The sequence below is a fragment of the Cannabis sativa genome, chromosome X, assembly GCF_029168945.1.
Source record: "Cannabis sativa cultivar Pink pepper isolate KNU-18-1 chromosome X, ASM2916894v1, whole genome shotgun sequence".
NCBI lineage: Eukaryota > Viridiplantae > Streptophyta > Magnoliopsida > Rosales > Cannabaceae > Cannabis > Cannabis sativa.
The window spans coordinates 40,903,234-40,925,128 of NC_083610.1; the positions used below are offsets into that span (position 1 = coordinate 40,903,234).

At 32.9% G+C, this 21,895-nt stretch overlaps 2 protein-coding genes across 3 annotated transcripts; one reads left to right on the forward strand and one right to left on the reverse strand.

The window, feature by feature from the left end:
• The first annotated feature begins 4,978 nt into the window (after positions 1 to 4,978).
• LOC115713227 (pathogen-related protein) lies at positions 4,979 to 6,460 on the forward strand. 2 transcript variants are annotated; one of them, XM_030641718.2, is made up of 4 exons: positions 4,979 to 5,298; positions 5,401 to 5,533; positions 5,698 to 5,921; positions 6,105 to 6,460. In XM_030641718.2, the coding sequence occupies exons 1-4, from the start codon at positions 5,161 to 5,163 to the stop codon at positions 6,252 to 6,254; spliced, it is 645 nt and encodes a 214-aa protein (XP_030497578.1). In that variant the 5' UTR covers positions 4,979 to 5,160; the 3' UTR covers positions 6,255 to 6,460. The 2 variants fall into 2 exon arrangements, with proteins under 2 accessions (XP_030497578.1, XP_030497572.2); XM_030641712.2 differs by having other exon boundaries at positions 4,993 to 5,298; positions 5,620 to 5,921.
• LOC115713222 (uncharacterized protein C57A10.07) lies at positions 6,454 to 9,060 on the reverse strand. Its single transcript, XM_030641707.2, has 3 exons — positions 7,924 to 9,060; positions 7,587 to 7,711; positions 6,454 to 7,178 (listed from the first exon to the last, which is right to left on the reverse strand). Exons 1-3 carry the CDS (start codon positions 8,516 to 8,518, stop codon positions 6,861 to 6,863), a joined length of 1,038 nt encoding a protein of 345 aa, XP_030497567.1. The 5' UTR covers positions 8,519 to 9,060; the 3' UTR covers positions 6,454 to 6,860.
• Between the last annotated feature and the right edge of the window lie 12,835 nt (positions 9,061 to 21,895).

Genomic DNA, 21,895 nt, shown 5'->3' on the forward strand with positions numbered 1-21,895 from the left:
ATAATTAAACTTTATTTTGATAAATTAATTCAGGGTCCTATTTGTATTATTTTAGAAAATACAAGGTCCATTTTGTCATTTAACAAAACACATGGTCCAATTGGTAACTTTTGCAAAACAGAGGGTCCAAAATGGTATTTACCCGAATTAAATTGGCTAAAATTGCACAGCAGCAATTTTATGAAATTAAATGAAAAAAAAAAAATTACAGCAAAATAGCTCTATAACAAATATTAACAGTTTTAAACAATTTGAAAATTTTTCAAAGCCAATGTGAATATAAATTAATTTTTTTTAAAAGAAAACATGATATTATTAACGAACTAAATCAACTGTTATAGGAGCACTAATAAATTTAGAATAAGTGTCAGTCCAAACATTCACTCATATAGAACTAGTAACAAACTTTGCTAGTGTGTTGGCCACACCATTTGCATTACGCGAAATAGTACGACACGAACCACCACCAACAGCAGCTAACAGAGAGACAATTTCAATAATAATTGGTCTAAATAAAAAAATAGAGCTTGGAGAATTCACCCAATTACAAACACACACCGAATCTGTTTCAGACACAGACATTATATACCCCAAACTGTCCGCCCATTGAAGGCCAACACGAAGTGCCAAAAGCTCTGCCACCTCAACACTAAATTCGCCCTCAGCCGCAATAGCCCAAGCTACCCAAACAGTCCCCTCCTCATCATGGACCACGCCTCCACAACTAGCAAAACCATGACTCAGGGTAACCGCATCATCAATTGAAAGTGAGAAAGAACCCCAAGATGGAGGACGCCAGCTGCTGCAAGAAGCAGCCCTCAACCTACCTCTCACTACACCCTCTCACCGCACAATCCCCCCCCCCCAACTAAGGTACCCAAAGACCCACCAATACCCCGACCACCAAAATCAGGAGCACTACTACAGGCCCCCACACCAGACCCAGTACAGCCAGAATTCGCACCAGCTCCCCAGAACGCAGTGGCTGCTACAATTCTAACACATTCACTCGCGATTGTTTCTTGCCAAATAACACTGAATTCCTATCAAACCAAATCCACCACCATACCATTACCATCAGCGAAAACTCCTCATGGGATAACTTACGGAAGAGAGCAACTAATAACTCTGCTAAAGGCCCTCAGCTGTGACAACAATGACCAACATCCCAAACAGCAAGATTCTATAATTGTACATCATGTTTCTAGCCATCCATATTACTAGATTCTTAAAATAGAAGTTGTAAGAATCATCTTCTTTGAGAAACTTTAACGAGTGAATCAAAGAAACTAATAACATGAACAGGAGTTCATGATAACTCATGATTTAAGCCGATCTACTATTAATCATCGTTATGATATGAATTAAGTCTTTATAGTAAATAGCATGTTAATAAAGATAGTTTTATTCATATCGGTCTTTGTCATATATAATCTCTATTATATATAGTACCTTCACTTAGATGTCTCACTACATTAGTAATCCGAACCAAGATTACTTACACCAAAGACGGGCATTAGTGAACCGTAATTGCACCCATTGATTAAAGATTCTATAACTTTAATATGTTGCTGTCTGTTTCATTTATAACTTAATGGTCTTAGTTCTCTGTACAGCTACAGTCATAGCCTTATATATGAATAAGGAATTTTCTAATATTTAATATAAATTATTCAATAATAAATATTAATAATTTAACATCCACACATATATCAAATGTTTTACTCTTTATTTAATAATAAAAAATGTATTTACAAGCTTTTTAAGGCATAAACCCTAACAATCTCCCACTTTTCCTAAAAATAAATTGGGCGTCTCCCTTAATCCAATATTAGCAATATGACCCATAAAAAATTTCGTTGGTAGCGTCTTTGTGAATGAATTTGCCAGGTTATGTTTTGAAGCGATCTTCAAGACCGTCACATCACCTCTCTACTATATTCCTTAGTAGATGGTACTCCTCTCATATGCTTGCCTCTCTTATGGCTCCTTGGTTCTTTAGAGTTAGCCACCACTCTACTGTTGTCATAGTAGAGCATTAGTAGTTTTTCTACTTCTAGAACTACTTGCAGAGTTATGTAGAATTTATTCAACCAAACCACTTTCTTAGCTACTTCACAAGCTGTTATATATTCTGCTTCCATGGTTGAATTTGTAATACTAGTTTGCTTAATGCTTCTCCAGACTACAGCTTCTCCACCAAGAGTAAATACTGACCCAAATGTCAACTTTCGACTATCTTTGTCTGATTGAAAATTAGAATCAATATATCCAGTAGGATTTAACTCTTCACCGGAATATACAAGCATGAGATCTCTCATTCTCTGAAGATACTTGAGAATGTACTTTACAGCAATCCAGTGTTCCAAACCTGGAGTAGATTGATAATGACTAACAATCCCCACAGCGTAGCATATGTCAGGCATTGTACACAACATTGCATACATTAAGCTCCCAACTACTGATGCATAAGGTACTTTCTCATGTCCTCTTCCTCTTGAAGTGTTTTTAGACATTGATCCTTGCATAGAGTAATTTCATGTCTAGACGGTAATTGTTCTTTTTTGGAATTCTCTATTGGGAATCTTTCTAGCACCTTATCGATATAAGTTTTTTGAGAAAGTACTAATGCTCTCCTCTTTCTATCTCTATAGATTTTGATCCTGAGAGCATAGCTTGCTTCACCCAAATCCTTCATTTGGAATTTGTCGGCTAACCACTTTTTTACATCTGATAACATTTCCACATTATTTCCAATAAGTAGAGTGTCATCAACATAAAGAACTAGGTATACCACTATATTACCCTTAGTATATTGTATACACAGGCTTCTTCTTCATTTTGTTCAAAGTCATACTCTTTAATAGTTTTATTAAATGTGATATTCCATGATCTGAAGACTTGCTTCAATCCATAAATGGATTTAAGAAACTTGCACACCTTTCGATCATTACCTGATAATAAATACTCTTCTGGTTGTTCCATATATATGGTTTCACCAAGATCGCGATTTAGAAAAACAGTCTCGCATCTATTTACCATATCTTATAATCATATGCGGTAGCTTTAGAAAGAAGAATGTGAATGAATTTAAGCATTGCCATAGGAGAGAAGGTATCTTCATAGTCGATGTCGATTCACTGTGCGTAGCTTTTGGCCACAAACCTAGCTTTAAAGGTCTCTACCTTCCCTTCAGCATATTGCTTTGACAAAGTTACAGTCGCAAAAAATATGTAAGCAATCTTCTTTAGAGCTAGCATAGAAAACACACTCTTCGACTCTTAAAAAAGGCAATCTCGAACATGTAGGAAGGGAATCATTCAAAACTTGCTATAGCATAATGGCCAATCTCGGATGAATTTTTGGACTCCATATACGATTCCAAATTTCTTTTCTAAGGGCAAAACAATGAGCTTGGTCCATATAGTAAGCATCCTTTACAGATAAAATACCATTCTTTCTTGCTTTCCAAATTAACTTATTTGAGTGTGGAAGCGGAACTGGTGGGATAGCCATGATTCTTTCACCAAGAATTTCTCCAAAAATCTGTAATATCTTCTCAAGATCCCAACTAGAACCAGATGATAAATCAACCACCATCTTGATTGTATAGCCACAGGGTCGAAGACTCTCCATAAGATCATCAAACTTATGATGATTTAACGAGGGAATCCACGATTGCCTCCAAACATCAATAGAATCTCCCTTAGCAGCCAAAGTTATTGATTCGTGTTTGATGATGTCTCTAGTATCTAAGATGCTCTTCCACAAGATTGAGTCGCTACACTTTGACTCCATGCCTAAAAATTATCATGATAACAATATTTACTCAAGAGACAAAAGACCTAAGATTTTTGCTCCTTACTCAGTAAACTCCAGGTAAGTTTGGCCAAAAAAGCTCGATTCATACTTTCAATCTTCCTTAAACCCAAACCACCCAGGTTGACAAATAGTATCCCAAGATTTGAAAGCCATAAATCTCTATTTGTCAAAGTTTCCAAACTACCAAAATTTTCTGATCAGCGCATCAAGTTCCCGACAAAAAGCTAGAGGAACTTTATTAGTGGACATGACATAAATTGGCAAAGAAGCAGCGTGCCTACTAGCATAGGACAACAACTTAAACTTCCAACCTTACAGCCACTTTACCATGCTTTCTCTCAGCTTGGTATAGTCTTCCTTCTTTCAAAGACAAACCGATTGCCTAGATGTATTTCCTCCCCGTGCATTTGAGAAACGCTTAGGAGTTGGAGGATAGAGTCTCTCCTGATGTTCTCCATATTATTGGAGAAAAAAAACACTACTCTTGGCTTTATTACAAACCTGGCTAGACCACTTCTAATACAAGGATAGGCACTTGAACAACACCTTTGCTTCATTTTCATTACCACAGGCAAACAAAATGGTATCATTGACAAACAAACATAAAGTGTAAAATCGCTAGGGCAACTCTAAAATTTTTAATACCATGAATAGAACCCACATCTTTAGATCGACTTATTATCTTTAAAAGAAAAATGACTTAATTACATATATTCTGCCTCTCTCATCTATTAATTGCCAATTTTTACAAATTATCTATGTTACTCTTTCTTACATTTTTTTTTTTTTGGCTTGAAAAATAGTTAAATATTTGAATGGTGGAAATATGTTGAAATTTCAAAAGCAGAGATGAGAATCGTGACAATTGTGTTGTTAAATCAATAACAAAACATAATTGACTAGGAATGATTAAAAAAATTTATATATGGATGTTATAAATTATTCATTTTAAATATAGTCAACTAATTTTTTATTTTTGTCTTGTTTTACATGTTTAGAAATGTATAACAAATATATGACTAACTTATAACTTTCATAAATAAATAGTTTTATTTCAAAGGTATTCAATTTTTTTTTTTTGATTGACTCAATCAAACTTCAAGTCAACTCTTAGCAATTCAAAATATATTTTAAACCACAACATATATTATCTTTTCCCTGAATTTTTATTACTCATTTCTGTCTTAATCTCCTCAAAATTAGATGTTAGTGAGTAGTGACAGTGAATTTTCTTTTGGAATCTGTATAAGAAAGAACTCTTATCAGCAGAAGTTGAAAGTGTCCCAAGTAAAACAGCTAAAAAATCTTATAAACTCTTGAGACTAAAGATTAGCTAAGATGGCATCTGGGGAAGTTAAAGAAGACAAGTACCGTACACATATGTATGGAGAAGCAGAGAAAAACACCAAATGGGTGTATGGAGTTCCTCCCAACTATGATGTTGTGAACAAGCTATTTGAAGAAGGAAGAACAAAGGTACTATATATATATCCATAATAAGTACATATTATATTCATTTTGGTACTTATAATCTGTTGTGATCATTAAAAATTATATGTATATATGTATATGTGGTAGATATGGCCAACAGGGTCACTTGAAGAGAAAGTGCAAAACCTTGTGAAGACATGGGAAATGGAGATGTTCCACAAGAAAAGCACTGAGGACTACAAAACTGTTGATCCAAACAAGTACACTGTCAGCATAAATGGTAAGTAGATTTTTATTATTGTTCAGATAAGAAATTCATGTTTGTGTGTCATATGCTTTGAAAGGAGAATGGAACTATATGTATAGGAAGGAAAGATTTGAGTTTAAAACAAGTGGCTATGCTTGGGGGAGGATACAACAACTTATTGCAGACTTCCTTACCAGACAGCTTGCGGTGCTACAACCCAGCAGAAGAAACAGCAGATTCTTCTCACCGTGCTTTCACGACCACCTTTCCTCGAGGATTTGCTGTGGAAATTCTTCATGTCTACTCTGGCCCACCTGTTATTGTTTACAAGTTCCGGCACTGGGGTTATATGGAAGGCCCTTTCAAGGGTCATGCCCCTACTGGAGAAATGGTTCAATTCATTGGCATGTCCATTTTCGAGGTATCTCCTACTATCCCTTTTCTCAGTTTATCAGTTATATTGTTTATTGTATCCGATCAACTGATTTGGACATGGTTAGCATGATAATGTTATGTGACAATACAAAATATACACATCATTTAAGTAATTCTAGGCATGAGAAACTTACAAATCAAATGAGTTCCTTGCTGTCTGAAATTGCAGCTAGATGAACAAGAGAAGATTGTGAAGGTGCAGTTCTTCTATGATCGCGGAGAACTACTGGGAGGTCTTTTAAAGGGTTCTTCAAGCTCGGATAGTGGTATCCTTGAAGATGGAGCTTCAACTTGTCCCTTAATGAAGAAAACTGGGTAGTGTTTTCAGTCAACTGAAACAATCTGCTAAAGGAAATCAAGCTATTAAACTATTATTCTCTGTGTGAAGTAATAAGCCTTGCCACATAATGCAATTAGGCATTAGCATTGTATCTGGGTCTCTTGTGTACTTCCATCAAGAGCTGTAATTTCTATATAAATATAAATAAAAATTCTATGGGCAACATAAAGGAGCCCAGTTTTATAGCTGCATTACAGCTTAAAGAGTAGACTTTCATTCACATCAATCTTGGAACAAAAGAAGTGTTTGAATGCACAATAATACTTCGAATTCTTTAAAGGGGCTTAAACTCAAAATTTAATATGACACAACAGCATTATTAATGTACATATGAATGACAGGTTACATAGCACAACATTCTGTGTCTTTTATTATGATTTTACACAGAAGTGAATTACCATACCCCCAGCCTTTCATAGTGACACAATAGTCAAATAATTCTTCTCCTTTTGGTATATGATACACCTAACCAATATTTCTAATTTCTTCTATAATTAAAGATTTGAACCCAAAAAAAGTAACCCAAGACTCCAAAACTATTGTTTTTGTTTAGGTTGTAGGGATCAAAGGTAAGTAAAAGTTTTACTAAGCCCACGGAAGGGAGGCTGGATAAGGATCAGTTCCACAGTATCTGAAAAGACCTTCAATCTCAGGACAACCAATAGGATAAGGAATTGTTCTGTGAAAAGGATCACGCCCTAGTTTCTTACGAAGAAGTGATCCTCTACACCCATACGGGTCTTCTTTGAACTGAGTTCGCACCAGTGCCTCGCCTTTCTCAGCTGCTGCTCTTGCAGAGGAGGTAGCTGGAGTGCCCAAGAAGAAAAACCTAGATTCCGGAAAGCCTAATGCAGATCGATGCAGCTGTGAAAATCTCTCAGCCTTAAAATCATAGCTTACCACCTGGTAACAGAATAGTCGGTATTAAGCTAAGAAAAAACATAATGAAAAAAACATCAAAGTTGCAATGCCCCAGGTTGTAACCTAGTTACTGTACAAGTGAGTCCCACAATTGCTCTAAGAAATGAAACACTCTTCTATAAATTACCCTAAAATCCTATACTAACAAAACATGTTCACGTCGTCTATTATCACGGTGGACATTTTTCCTGCTAATGACAAACATATACTGCACCATAGAGCAGAGAAACGTGTAGTTCAATCAGTCATACTCTATCTTGATATTTATAATATGAGATGTGTCATTAGGAATAACTTGATGATCAGAACAACTTTCAAAGAGAATCCACATTTAATATCAAACACAAAACAGAAAAGGGTAAGAGAAGATTTCGAGTAAATTGAACTTACTGTTATGTTCTGAGGATAGGTGCCTGTTAGTTCTCGGAACCGGCACACACTGAAGAGAAGATTTTCAAAGCTGTCCCTTGCATGCTCTTCAGTAAGTGCCCTTGATTTAATATTCTCTCCTTTACCTAAGAATTATCAAGACAAAGAATTTCCATAAGAAAATAACAGGTGTAGTAATATGGCACCATAAAAACTCAAATTCATAGTACTAAAACAATTAAACAGAGCAGAAAATGCCCAGTGTGTTCACTCAACCTGTCATAAACAAATAAAGCACAAAACACCACAATTCTAGTCAACAATGAACTCCACCCAAAAATCAATAACAGTAACTCACCAAACCATCCTTTTGATTCAGCAATAGCCCAATAACTCTGTGCCTCACTCCTTGGACCAGCATCTTTCCTAGTTTCTCCACCACTAAACAGAAGTAAGGCATTTTCATCTTTGGCTGCAAGTTCAACTCCTCCTTCTATATGAGATAGAAAAGTAGCAGCTTGACCTGGATTCTTCTGATAAGGCTCCAAAAACCAAGAATTCTCCTCATCAACTTTTCCACAGCCATTGCTAGTATAAATTGAATGCCCAGCAACCATTACTAAATTTTGAAGCTTGGGAAATGGATACTTATCTGGTTCAACATTATAACTTTGATAACCATTCATCATCTTGTAACGGCTCTCATAAAGAGAAAAAACTAAGAAAACTGAGACTCCAAGGGACAATGATCCAAGAAAACATAAAATGGGGTGGAGCTTGAAATAATAATGCAGGTGATTTCGAATCGAATTGATCATTTTCATGGGATGTAAACGTGAATTCTTATACTTGCGGACTCTTTTGATGGTTCCAGATTCTAGATCAAAATCACCTCTTGGGTATGCACTGAAAGACTTAGGAGTTCCAGAAGACCCAAATGAATAATTGCTCATTCTACTGCAAAAATTTAGCTAATGCTTCGAAAATTGAATAAAAAAATCATACCCAGATCACGATTTACACAAACAGAGAAATGGGAATCATGAAATTTCTGATTTTGGAAGATTGGTAAGAGGGGTAGTTAATCATATCTAGTTAACAAAATAGGTTAATTTAAAGTGGAAAAAAGTAAGATCTGAGAGGAGAGTCGAAGGAAAGTTCTGAGATTTACCGATTTGCAGGAATTAGAATTGGAGAAAAGGAATTAGATTTGAAGAGTATATCAGAAAGTTTCTTTCTCGGAAATATTCTCACAGCTCCATGAGATTGAAACTCTTTCTCTCTCTCTCTCTCTCTCTCTCAGGGATCCATGATTTTGCAATTTTAAGATTATAATTAAGAAAAAAATCATTCCATAATTACATTAATGAATTTTTCTTTTCTTTCATTGGCAGAGAGAACCCTGGAGCTACATTCATTTACTTACACTAATATATTTTTCTTTTAGGAAAAAAAGATAAATGCAGATTTTTTTTAATGAGAAAAAAACACAGATTAAATGAGAAATTAAATGACGCCAAATCATAGTACAGTAGAATCTTTGTTCAAGAATACTCTATTCAAGAATAACTTCTAATTTGTTATAAAAAAATGAAGTCCCAATTTGGGCCAGTTATAAATAAGAATAACCTCTATATTGTAATTAGTTATACATTTTTTAAGTCCCGTATTAATAAAATATACCTCTATATAAGAATAATTACATCTTAAAAAAATATATACATATATTTTATAAATTTACTTATGTAGAATTAATAATTTTATTTCAAATTATAGTACATGTATAAATATTATATGTACTCGAAAATAACTTTAATATAATATAGTATTAAGAATTGTTTATTGGCATTTTTGTTACATTGATATTTTTTGATATTTTGATTTTTTTTTCAAGTGTAACTCTATTTAGTTATAACCTCTCAATTAGAATATTATTTTCTTGGTCCCAAGTGTATTCTTAGATAGAGGTTCTACTGTATATGTAACTAAATATTCTTATTTTAAAAAGAAATAACTATTTTATATTATTTATTATTTATATTTCTAAAACAAAATTAGTAAATTTATGGAGAATTACCCTATATATTATTTTTTTAAAAAAAAAAAATTACGGTTTGGTTTTCTAAAGTGGTTCCAACGCTGCAACGTTGCAATAGGGTTTTTATACAATTTTTTGTTGCGATTTAGGTTGCAGCGCTAGTTGCATGCAATAGAGATTTCTATATAAAATTCCGTAAAAATGCAAAAAAAAAAAATATTTAGAAGTATAAAAATGAAAAGGACCCTAAATTTATTATGATATATCTATATTAGTTCTGTTAATTTTTTTTTTATTATTTTAAAATTATGTCAATTTTATATGGGTAGTTAGTATGTAGATTTTGTTGTACAGTATAATTTTATTTTATTATATGATATATTATTATTCTTATATGATATTTATTTTTTATTTTATTATATATAATAGTGGTATATAATTTTGTTACCATAATACAAATATTTTAATGTATGTGTATAATTTTATTAGCAGGCTATATATATTTAATAATTTTTTTATATATGTTAATTGTATGATATATATTATTTATTTTAAATAATATTAAATTAATTTTTAATTTATATATATAATAGTGGTATATAATTTTGTTGTCATGGTATATATTGTATATGTATTTCTTGTTATACAGTATATTATTTTTTAAAAAATAATATTTAAGTTATATTTTTTATTGTATTTTTGTTGGACATGACATATAATTTTATAAGCATGGTATATATTTTTATTTTTATTTGTTATTATTATATATATATACATATTTCTATTGTAAGGTATATTTGTTATATGGTATATGTTAGAAATAATAGAGAGATTACAATGGAAGAATAAAATAAGATGAATAAAAGACTAAGACAATTACAACTCTAAACAAAATATTACAAGGACAATATATTAAATAAAGAGTTACAATCCGAAAGCACAAAATACAAATAAAGGGAAAAGAGTTACAACTCAAAACTCAAAAATACAAGTAAATGTAAACTATATAAAAGCATATATATGTATAATAGTGTATATATATTATAGAGTATATATATATATGATATAGAATATATATAATAGAGTATATATATGATATAGAATATATATATAATAGATGATATATAGTAGAGAAATAAAGAGTGTATATATAGTATGTATATATAATATATATAGTACTACATAGTCAATATATAAATATATGATAGTATATATATAAGAGTGTTTAGAGGAGAACAAGAAAACAATATAAAACTTGAGAATAGAACAAAATAAGAAAGAAGAACAAACTGTATCCAAAGGGGAGATGGGGATCACCAAAAGCTTGAACAAAGTTTCTACACCTTTGTCCAAGAAGATTATTTCCCCCTCTATGAAAAGGGCTTTGTGGAAATACTTCTAGGAATTATCAAGTCTTAGAACTCTCTAGCTTTGTGTTTGAAAAATAGAAGAGAAGAGTATGTCTCAAAGGGTGAACCAAGACCTCTATTTATAGTGTTTAGGATCACAAACTTTGAAATTCAAACATCACACACTCAATGGCTGTTACCATTTCTTAATGGGGTGTAAATGGGATTAAATGGGTGATTTGGAGGTTATGGGAGTTGTTCAAAGCCATCCCAATGGCAAAAAACGTTTTACTATTAATGCTGAAAAAAATAGTAACTAGTTACTAGTTACTAAATTTTTCAGCTTTTGCAAATAACACTCCAACCTATTCCAAACCATTCCCACTTTATTTTATATCACTTATACACAATATAAATGATAAAATTCAATCCTCAACAACTATATTTGAATTATAGTTTTTGAATTTTAAAAATTAAGTTGTGTAACCACTCTTTACCCACTTAATTAGTGATCATGTGGAAGTTACAAAATATTAACTCCACCTCTTATATGTTACAACTATATGTATCTCCCAATCACATAATATTGTGATTATTACATGCATATAATTCCTAATTATATTATATGTAATGATATATATAACATATCACAATTTTAATCTTAAACATTATATTATATAATAAATCATATAACATTCCCCCACTAGATTAAAATTTGTGATACCTCATTGTAACACTTTATTTAATCAATCAAATATCTCATATACCCCCCACTTTGATTGAATAAATCAACACTCTCTATAGAGTCCTTGCTTAAGTGCATAAAGTTAAGTGTTTTTCAACTTGAACTTAACCATAGTGTAATCATCACAAATTTTATTGAAAATTTGGTTGACAAAGCATTGAACCAACTTTTCGTTATAATAAAACGGTAATGACACACACACCTTTGCTAGGTTCACCCAAGACCTCATGTCTCGCTTTGCACGGTTAATGGCCTTGTGCACATTCTATTCATTGACCTTGTTGAGAAAAAATATACTCCCTATTTCTCATTTAGGGCGGCACCACCCTCAGGTCAATATAGGTAGAATTCTTACAGTATTTGTTACCAAAATACTTGTTTTCCAAACTGAATTCTATTAAAGACTTTTAAAAGTCTAACCCTCAAATTGGTAACTCACTAAGTACTTCACAACTTTATAGGATGGGACATATAGTACTTATCACATTTGTTCACACATTGATTTGTTTTTACCTATTGAACCTAACACTAGTAAAGTTACTAGTATTAAGATAGGTTACCCTCAATTGTGAACCGGTTTAGGGAGTTTTGGTCCCATCCCTTTAGAAGTCTTTTCCACTAAATCTCTAGTTAGTGGCTTCGTAAACGGATCCGCCAAGTTTTCACTTGATCTCACATAGGATATTGAGATGACTCCTCTTTGAATCAACTCACTTAAATATCCATATCTTAGACTAATATGTCTAGACTTCCCATTATATACTCCACTATATGCTCTAGCCAATGTTGCTTGGCTATCACAATGTATCGATATTGTAGATACATCCTCTTTAATAATTGGAATCTCAATTAAGAGATCTCTTAACCATTCGGCCTCTTTCCCAGTGGCAGCAAGAGCTATAAACTCCACTTCCATTGTGGAATGAGAAATGCAAGTTTGTTTCTTGGACCCCCAAGAAACCGCCCCTCCACCTAGGGTAAATACCCAACCAGTTGTGGAAAAATTATCCCCAAGGTTGGCTATACAACTTGCATCAGTATATCCTTCTAAAATTGAAGGAAATTTGGAGTAGTGAAGGCATAGGTTTTTGGTTTTCTTTAGATAACCCAAAACTCTCCCTATTGCCTTCCAATGATCCACACTTCGATTACTAGTAAACTTACTAAGTTTACTCACCGCAAATGATATATCGGGCCTTGTACATTGGGCAGCGTACATAAAGCTCCCTATAACACTTGCATACTCCAACTGAGCCACTGCCCTACCACTATTTTTAACTAGTGGTTTACTATGATCGAATGGTGTGTTGGCCTCTTTAGCCTTTAGATGGCTAAACTTATTCAACACTTTCTCAATATAGTGTGCTTGCCCTAAAGCAAAACCCCCACTATGCCTTGTAACTTTGATACCCAAAATAGTATCCACTTCTCCAAGGTCTTTCATTTTAAAGGTTGCAGAAAGAAACCTCTTAGTTTCTTCTATTCCTTTCATGTTATCACTAAGGATTAACATGTCATCCACATATAAGCAAACAATTATCACATAATTTTTACAAGTTTTTGAATACAAACACTTGTCTCCATTGTTATGCCTAAAGCCATTTGAAAGAATAGCATTGTTAAACTTGACATGCCATTGTTTCGGAGCTTGCTTTAATCCATATAAGGATTTCTTCAACTTACACACTTTATGTTCATTGTTTGGTAGGACAAACCCCTCGGGTTGTTCCATATAGACCTCCTCATCAAGGTCACCATTTAGGAATGCCGTTTTTACATCCATTTGGTGAACATACAAGTTGTGTAATGAAGCCAATGCAAACAACACGCTTATGGTAGTTGTTCTAGCAACAGGAGCATAAGTATCAAAATAATCAATACCCTCCTTTTGCCTAAAACCTTTAGCTACTAACCTAGCTTTAAAGGTTTGTATAGAGCCATCAGTGTGATATTTCTTTCTAAATATCCACTTACACCCAATTGCTTTGCATCCTTGCAGAAGATCCACAACATCATAGGTGTCATTGGAGAGAATTGAGTCCATCTCATCATCAACTGCTTCTCTCCAAAATGCACTATCTCTAGATTGCATGGCTTCTAGAAAAGTCTTAGGATCATCCTCAATAAGAAGTATTAAAGGAATTTTCCTTATTACTTCTTCTCTAGTCCCTTCTAACACGTAGAAAGAAATTAGTTGAGAATCTATTTCATCCTTATTTAGACTTTTCTCTTTTCTCACCCTTTGACCTCTCCTAGGTTCAATGGGTTGTTCTACAACTTTAGTAGTGTTCTCCTCTTAAGATCCTCTTTTAGAAGGAGAAGCTTGAGAATTATTATCATATAAAATATTCTCACCTAGAGGCGTGGAACTTTGAGAGTTGTCCTCATACAACTTATTCTCAAAAAATTCTACTTCTCTAGATTCAATTACAACATTGGATTCCACATCCAATAGCCTATATGCCTTACTATTGTTGGCATAACCAACAAATGCACATTTTATGGCCCTTGAACCCAGCTTGGTTCTATTTGGTTCGGTCTTCTTACAATAAGCAAGACACCCCCCACACTTTGAAGTAACCATATTTGGTTTTCTTCCTCTCCATAACTCATATGGAGACATGTCATTTTTCTTCATAGGTATTCTATTAAGAATATGACATGCGGTTAAAAGTGCCTCCCCCCATAAAAATGAGTACACTATCATAGGTATTCTATTAAGAACATTTCTTGACATGTCATCTTTGCTTTTACATAAGTTTCACATTTACCATAATTCCTTATATTGTCACATTTTTTAACTCTTTTCATAGTAGAAAAACCAATATGAGCTAATCTAAGATGCCACAAAAATAAAGAATAATGCTCAATCATATAAGTGGAACTAGAAGCTTTATTATTGCTAACATTAAAAGTTACATCTGTTGGATTATTTTACCAGGATCTTAGATCTACTCACAAGTATGTTGTTTAAACACCCTAAATATGAACTTTCTAAAACGATAAATTAAACACATATAAAGTTAAGAAAACCTTACATTGATGCAGCAGAATTAATGTCTCCTTCCACTCAGATCTCTAACCCTTGTATCCTTTCTGTAGCAGAGTATAATCAAGATCTGAGCCCGAATGTCCTTCTTCTTCAAGTTTGATCCTTCACAGTCTTCCAATCTATGATTGAGTTACTGCTTGCTGTGTGTGGGCACTCACTCTTTCACTAGGGTCACGAAATTGATGAAGGGAAAAGAGAGGGATGATTTCGGCCAGGTATAGAAAGTGGGGAAGGCTCAGTTTTTCTGAAGCGAAAAATTTCTGTCAGATTACTAATGAAAGCATGTTTTGTGACTGAGCCATCACTTTCTATTACTAGGTTTATGTTAGGAATTATTTGGCATTAAAATAATGAAAATATTAATTTGAAAAACCTATTTAAGTGGCCGGCCATGGTGTAGTATTGGGCCTCACTTGATTTTGCAGTTTTATCAAATTTTATCTCTATTTTCTCAAAAACGCCAATTTTCCAATTCTAACCTTTTAAATGCCAAAACTAATTATTTAATAACTAAAATAGATTATTAAATAATATTTTCATTTAATTTAATTATTAATTAGACATATAAAGTCCATTAATAAATAAATAAACCTAGAAACTCTTTTCTTTACAATTTCACCCCTGCTTAGTGAAAATTCATAAAATTAGACATAGTCTAACTTTAGAATTATAATTGATCAATCACGAATCAATTAATGAGTCTTACAAGCAGAATGTTCTCAACTAGAATGGGGACCATGGATCTATATGCTGAGCTTCCAATAAGTGAACCAAATTTACCAAGTAAATTCCTACTTATTTATTCTTCGTTGAATCCACTCTTAGAACTTAGAATTATACTCTCAGACTTATATAGAGCATATTGTATGTTCCACGATATCAATATACTATCTCATTTAACCATTGTTATAATCTTATTGTGATTTAAAGATCCTCTATATAGATGATCTACATCGAGATGGGATTTCTTTACCGTTCTCACCCCTCAATGTATTTTGCCCCTTAAAACATTTAGCTACCTGTAAATGGTGTTTAGTGATCTAATAATTAGTCAGTTAAACAAGAGCTCATCCATTTACTTTTATTTTCTAAGCTCGAAGGGAATCATCACTTGACTTCTATACACCAGTAGAAGCTATAGATTCCATATTTATGTTCAGCACTCCCACTCAATCATACTATCATGTTCCCAAAATATACGTATCACCCTGACCCAAAAGTAGGCTTAACTAATAAATCTAAGAACATGAATAGCACTCCTGAGTTGAGCCTAAGCATATCAGGATTTAGATTCTTTTAATCTTAAGATCAACTACTGATATTGACTTGGAAAGATATGTATAACGGTAAGTTTGTAATATCTTAACTTAGTTGCAATATCGGTCTAGTCCAATGTATACTCCATACATTCGAAACTAGTATACTTTACTAATGTCCTGGAAAGAACATAACACTTACTCCAAGTGTAAGTATACATCTATTGGAAATTATTTTACCAGGATCTTAGATCTACTCACAAGTATGTTGTTTAAACACCCTAAATATGAACTTTCTAAAACGATAAATTAAAACACATATAAAGTTAAGAAAACCTTACATTGATGCAGCGGAATTAATGTCTCCTTCCACTCAGATCTCTAACCCTTGATTCCTTTCTGTAGCAGAGTATAATCAAGATCCGAGCCCGAATGTCCTTCTTCTTCAAGTTTGATCCTTCACAGTCTTCCAATCTATGATTGAGTTACTGGTTGCTGTGTGTGGGCACTTACTCTTTCACTAGGGTCGAAAAAGATGAAGGAGAAAAGAGGAGAGAGGGTTTTGGCCAAGGTATAGAAAGTGGGGAAGGCTCAGTTTTTCTGAAGAGAGAAATTTTTGTCAGAAAGGCTATTGAAAACTTATGATTTGACTGAGCCATCACTTTCTATTTATAGGCAACTACTAGGTTTAGGTTAGGAATTATTTAGCATTAAAATAATGAAAATATTAATTTGAAAAATCAACTTAAGTGGCCAGCCATGGTGTTGTAATGGGCCTCACTTAATTTTGCAATTTTATCAAATTTTATCTCTATTTTCTCAAAAACGCCAATTTTCCAATTCTAACCTTTTAAATGCCAAAACTAATTATTTAATAACTAAAATAGATTATTAAATAATATTGTCATTTAATTTAATTATTAATTAGACATATAAAGTCCATTAATAAATAAATAAACCTAGAAACTCTTTTCTTTACAATTTCACCCATGCTTAGTGAAAATTCATAAAATTAGACATAGTCTAACTTTAGAATTATAATTGATCAATCACGAATCAATTAATGAGTCTTACAAGCAGAATGTTCTCAACTAGAATGGGGACCATGGATCTATATGCTGAGCTTCCAATAAGTGAACCAAATTTACCAAGTAAATTCCTACTTATTAATTCTTCGTTGAATCCACTCTTAGAACTTAGAATTGCACTCTCAGACTTATATAGAGCATATTGTATGTTCCATGATATCAATATACTATCTCATGTAATTATTGTTATAATCTTATTGTGATTTAAAGATCCTCTATATAGATGATCTACATCGAGATGGGATTTCTTTACCGTTCTCACCCCTCAATGTATTTTGCCCCATAAAACACTTAGCTACCTGTAAATGGTGTTTAGTGATCTAATGATTAGTCAGTTAAACAAGAGCTCATCCATTTACTTCTATTTGCTAAGCTCGAAGGGAATCATCACTTGACTTCTATACACCAGTAGAAGCTATAGATTCCATATTTATGTTCAGCACTCCCACTCAATGATACTATCATGTTCCCAAAATATACGTATCACCATGACCCAAAGGTAGGCTTAACTAATAAATCTAAGAACATGAATAGCACTCCTGAGTTGAGCCTAAGCATATCAGGATTTAGATTCTTTTAATCTTAAGATCAACTACTGATATTGACTTGGAAAGATATGTATAACGGTAAGTTTGTAATATCTTAACTTAGTTGCAATATCGGTCCAGTCCAATGTATACTCCATACATTCGAAACTAGTATACTTTACTAATGTCCTGGAAAGAACATAACACTTACTCCAAGTGTAAGTATACATCATCGCTGATTATCACATTAGTGTAAATCCAATAACACTGATGAAACAGGGACCAAAACTTTTGATTCATATGATCACAATCACATTCCACTGTGTTGACGATACTGTAATTGTGAATAAACATATGATCTGGATTTAACTGATTTTGTGTGTATGAATGTAATAAACATATTAAACATATTAAACCATTAGCATGTAAAATTCATGCAAACATCAATCACTTCAAATTTCTTATATTGATAACTAATCAGATTGTAAAGAGTTTTATTTAGGGCATAAAACCCAACAACATCATCGCTGATTATCACATTAGTGTAAATCCAATAACACTGATGAAACAGGGACCAAAACTTTTGATTCATATGATCACAATCACATTCCACTGTGTTGACGATACTGTAATTGTGAATAAACATATGATCTGGATTTAACTGATTTTGTGTGTATGAATGTAATAAACATATTAAACATGTTAAACATATTAAACCATTAGCATGTAAAATTCATGCAAACATCAATCACTTCAAATTTCTTATATTGATAACTAATCAGATTGTAAAGAGTTTTATTTAGGGCATAAAAGCCAACAAACTCCCACTTGCACTAATATAAAACAAACTGTGCAAATAGGTCAATCTGATGTCTTGATCTTCAGATCAAGTGTAGTATATTTGAATCCACCCAAACTTCTGGAAACTAGTTCATAAATACTCTTATGAAACATCCTTTACTATATGCTTTACTCATCAAGGGATACTGAAATCTTTTACTGTTTTAAAAGTACATCTGAATAAACAGAAGATGTTGGAAATTATTTTACCAGGATCTTAGATCTACTCACAAGTATGTTTATTAACATCTTAAATATGAACTTTCTAAAACGATGAAATAAACACATATAAAGTTTAGGAAACCTTACATTGGGTGCAGCGGAATAATATGACTCCTTCCATTCAGATATCTAGCCCTTGATTCCTTTCTATAGCAGAGCATTATCAATATCTGAACCTGGATCTCTTTCTCTGAATCTTTGATGCTGAAACTCCTTTGCTGATGATCTTTCTTCACGATCTTCCTCACTATGATTGAGGTATCACTTGATGTGTGTGGGCACTACTCTAATCACTAAGGATTTCGAAATTCAAAGGAAGAAGAAAGAAGAAGTGGTAGCTAAAGATAGGGAGAGAGAGAGGCTCAGTTTTTCTGAATCAGAAGAAGTCAGAAGAAAAGTGTTATTTTCCTGAAGCCTTCACTATCTATTTATAGCATTCCACTAGGGTTAGATTTGAATTATATGGCATTAAAATAATGAAAAAATCAACTTAAAATACTACAATAGGTGGCCGGCCATACCTTTAATGGATTGGGCCTTGCTTTTTACAATTTTGCAATTTTAACACCTTTTGTATCTGATTTTCTCAAAAATGCCAATTTCCTAATTCAACCATTTAAATGCCAATTCTAACTATTTAATAACTATAAATAATTATTAAATAATATTGTCATTTATCATATTTATTAACTGAACCATACAAAGTATCATAATTAACAAATATGCCCCTATAAACTCTTTCTTTACAATTTTGCCCTTACTTAGTGAAAAATTTCACAAATAGACATAGTCTAATTTGAGAATTATAATTGATTAATCAAAACCAATTACATGAGTCTTACAAGCAATATTATCTCAACTAGTGGGGGGACCATGGGTCTATATAACCGAGCTTCCAATAAGTAGATCAAGAATTTAGCACTAAAATTCACTAACTTATTAATTCTTCGTTGAATCCACGCATAGAACTTAGAATTGCACTCTCAGTATATAGAATGCTCTATATGTTCCACCATATAGACACATCATTAGTTATCCATTGTTATAATCCTAATGTGATCAATTATCCTCTATATGAATGATCTACACAGTAAAGGGATTAAATTACCGTAACACCCTACTATGTATTTTATCCTTAAAACACTTGACCTCGTATAAATGATATTTCAGCTTATGTGAAATGAGATCTCCACCATTTATTTTCGTTTGGTCAAGCTCGAAGGTGATCATCCTTTGCTTACTATTCGCCAGATAGAAGCTATAGGTTCCATGTTTATGCTAGCGCTCCCACTCAATTGCACTACCGTGTTCCCAAAAAGTACATATCACCCTGACCTAAAAGTAGGCTTAACTAACAATTCAAGGAACACGAATAGCCTTTCAAGATTGTGCCTAATCATAACAGGATTAAGATCATTTGATCTAGGATCAACTAGGCGATATTGACTTGAATAGATTTTATGGTAAGTTTAATTAAATCTAAGTCAAAGTTCAATATCGGTCCCTTCCGATGCATACTCCATGCATCCAACCTGAGCTTTACTTTAACCAATGTTCTGGAAAGAACATAGTATTTCTCCAAATACAAGTAAACTCTTCTTGTAGATTATCATATCAGTAAAACACTGTGTCTGATAAATCTAAGAAACTTTATTCACATAGTCATGTTTACTTTCCAATGTGTTGACGGCACAATAAACAGGATCAAGTATGTGAAAAGGGTTTCAGATGAATCTATACATTATGTACATATAATCATGAAATAAATCATGTGAACCATGCAACATTAAATGTTATTTCTGATCTATATTAATAAGTAAATCTGATTATATTGAAATGAGTTTTATTTAGGGCATAAAACCCAACAAACTCCCACTTGCACTAATATAAAACAAAAAGTGCGTTTCAAATAATCTCAACACCTTGATATACAAATCAAGTGTAGTAGTAGTAACCTCCTCGTAATAGGATCTGAAAGGTTGAATTAACCACAACCTTTTCTCCACCATTACTCTTCCTTAATCACAAAATCATTGATAATGTGAAATTCCTCTCTCTATATGTCTACTCTCTTGGGATACTGGATTCTATATCTTTGGCAACTACTTTTGGTTAATCAGGAAATTAACACTAGTAGTTTAAGGCAATTTGGAATGATGCCAAAGATGTATAGAACTTTCCTTAGACTGAATAAGTACCTTTCCTGCAACCTTAACATTTAGTCCCTCTCTGGTAGACCTAGAGACTTCAGATAGGTTTTTACACTTCTCCAAAATCACTATTCCACCCACAGAGTAACCACCATCTTATCAGAAAGATTTTCTAGCACTAAGGCAAATTTCGAAATCTGATATGGTGTAGTCTAAGAGTTTTAAACATACCCTTATAGACTAACATATAGTTCCTCTTCTTAATCTTAAGATTTACTTGATTGTCTTCCAATGTTCTTCTCCTGGATTAATCTGATACCTACTCATTACTCCCACTCAACAGCAGGTGTCTGGTCTAAGGCATACAAAAGCATATCTAAGACCTCTCACTGTTGATATAAGAAATTCTTTCATGGCTTTATCTTTCCTGGAATAGTTGAGACTTTTCCTTAGATAAATAAAATCTATGTCTAAGAAGTTGTGAAGCTTCTATAGATTTCCATTAGAAAGAAAATGCTTCAGCATCTTACTAAAGTAAGTTGCTTGCATTAGAGTAAGTAATTACACGGTATACCACAAGCCATAGGTTTAGATAAACTCAAACCTATAATACAAGGAACAGGAAGTTTTGTTAAGTCCATAGAATAGACTTATTAACTAAAATTTCCTTTTATGTCCTTATAATAGAAAACTTTAGGTTATTCCATGTGAATGGATTAAAACATAGTTCTATTGGCTTTCTTCTTAGTTTCTTATCTTGACAATCCATTACTTGTTTAAACTCACAATAGATTTTAATCACTAGTGTCTCCCAAGTCATAAGAAGGTGAGTTCCTAGAAACTCTCCCACTACGACAAGGCACCGTGAATTATGTCTAAGAAAACTAAATGGTATTGATCTCTTCGGTGTGACAAGACAACAGAGGCAGTGGGATCATCATATGTTATATAAGATGATAGAAGACTTTTGGAATCAAGAATTAAATATCTCCTTTATTTGCTACTTGTTTTTCAAACTTAGTCATTTTCTTAGAAAAGTAGTATTTGTTTGAACAAACACTTT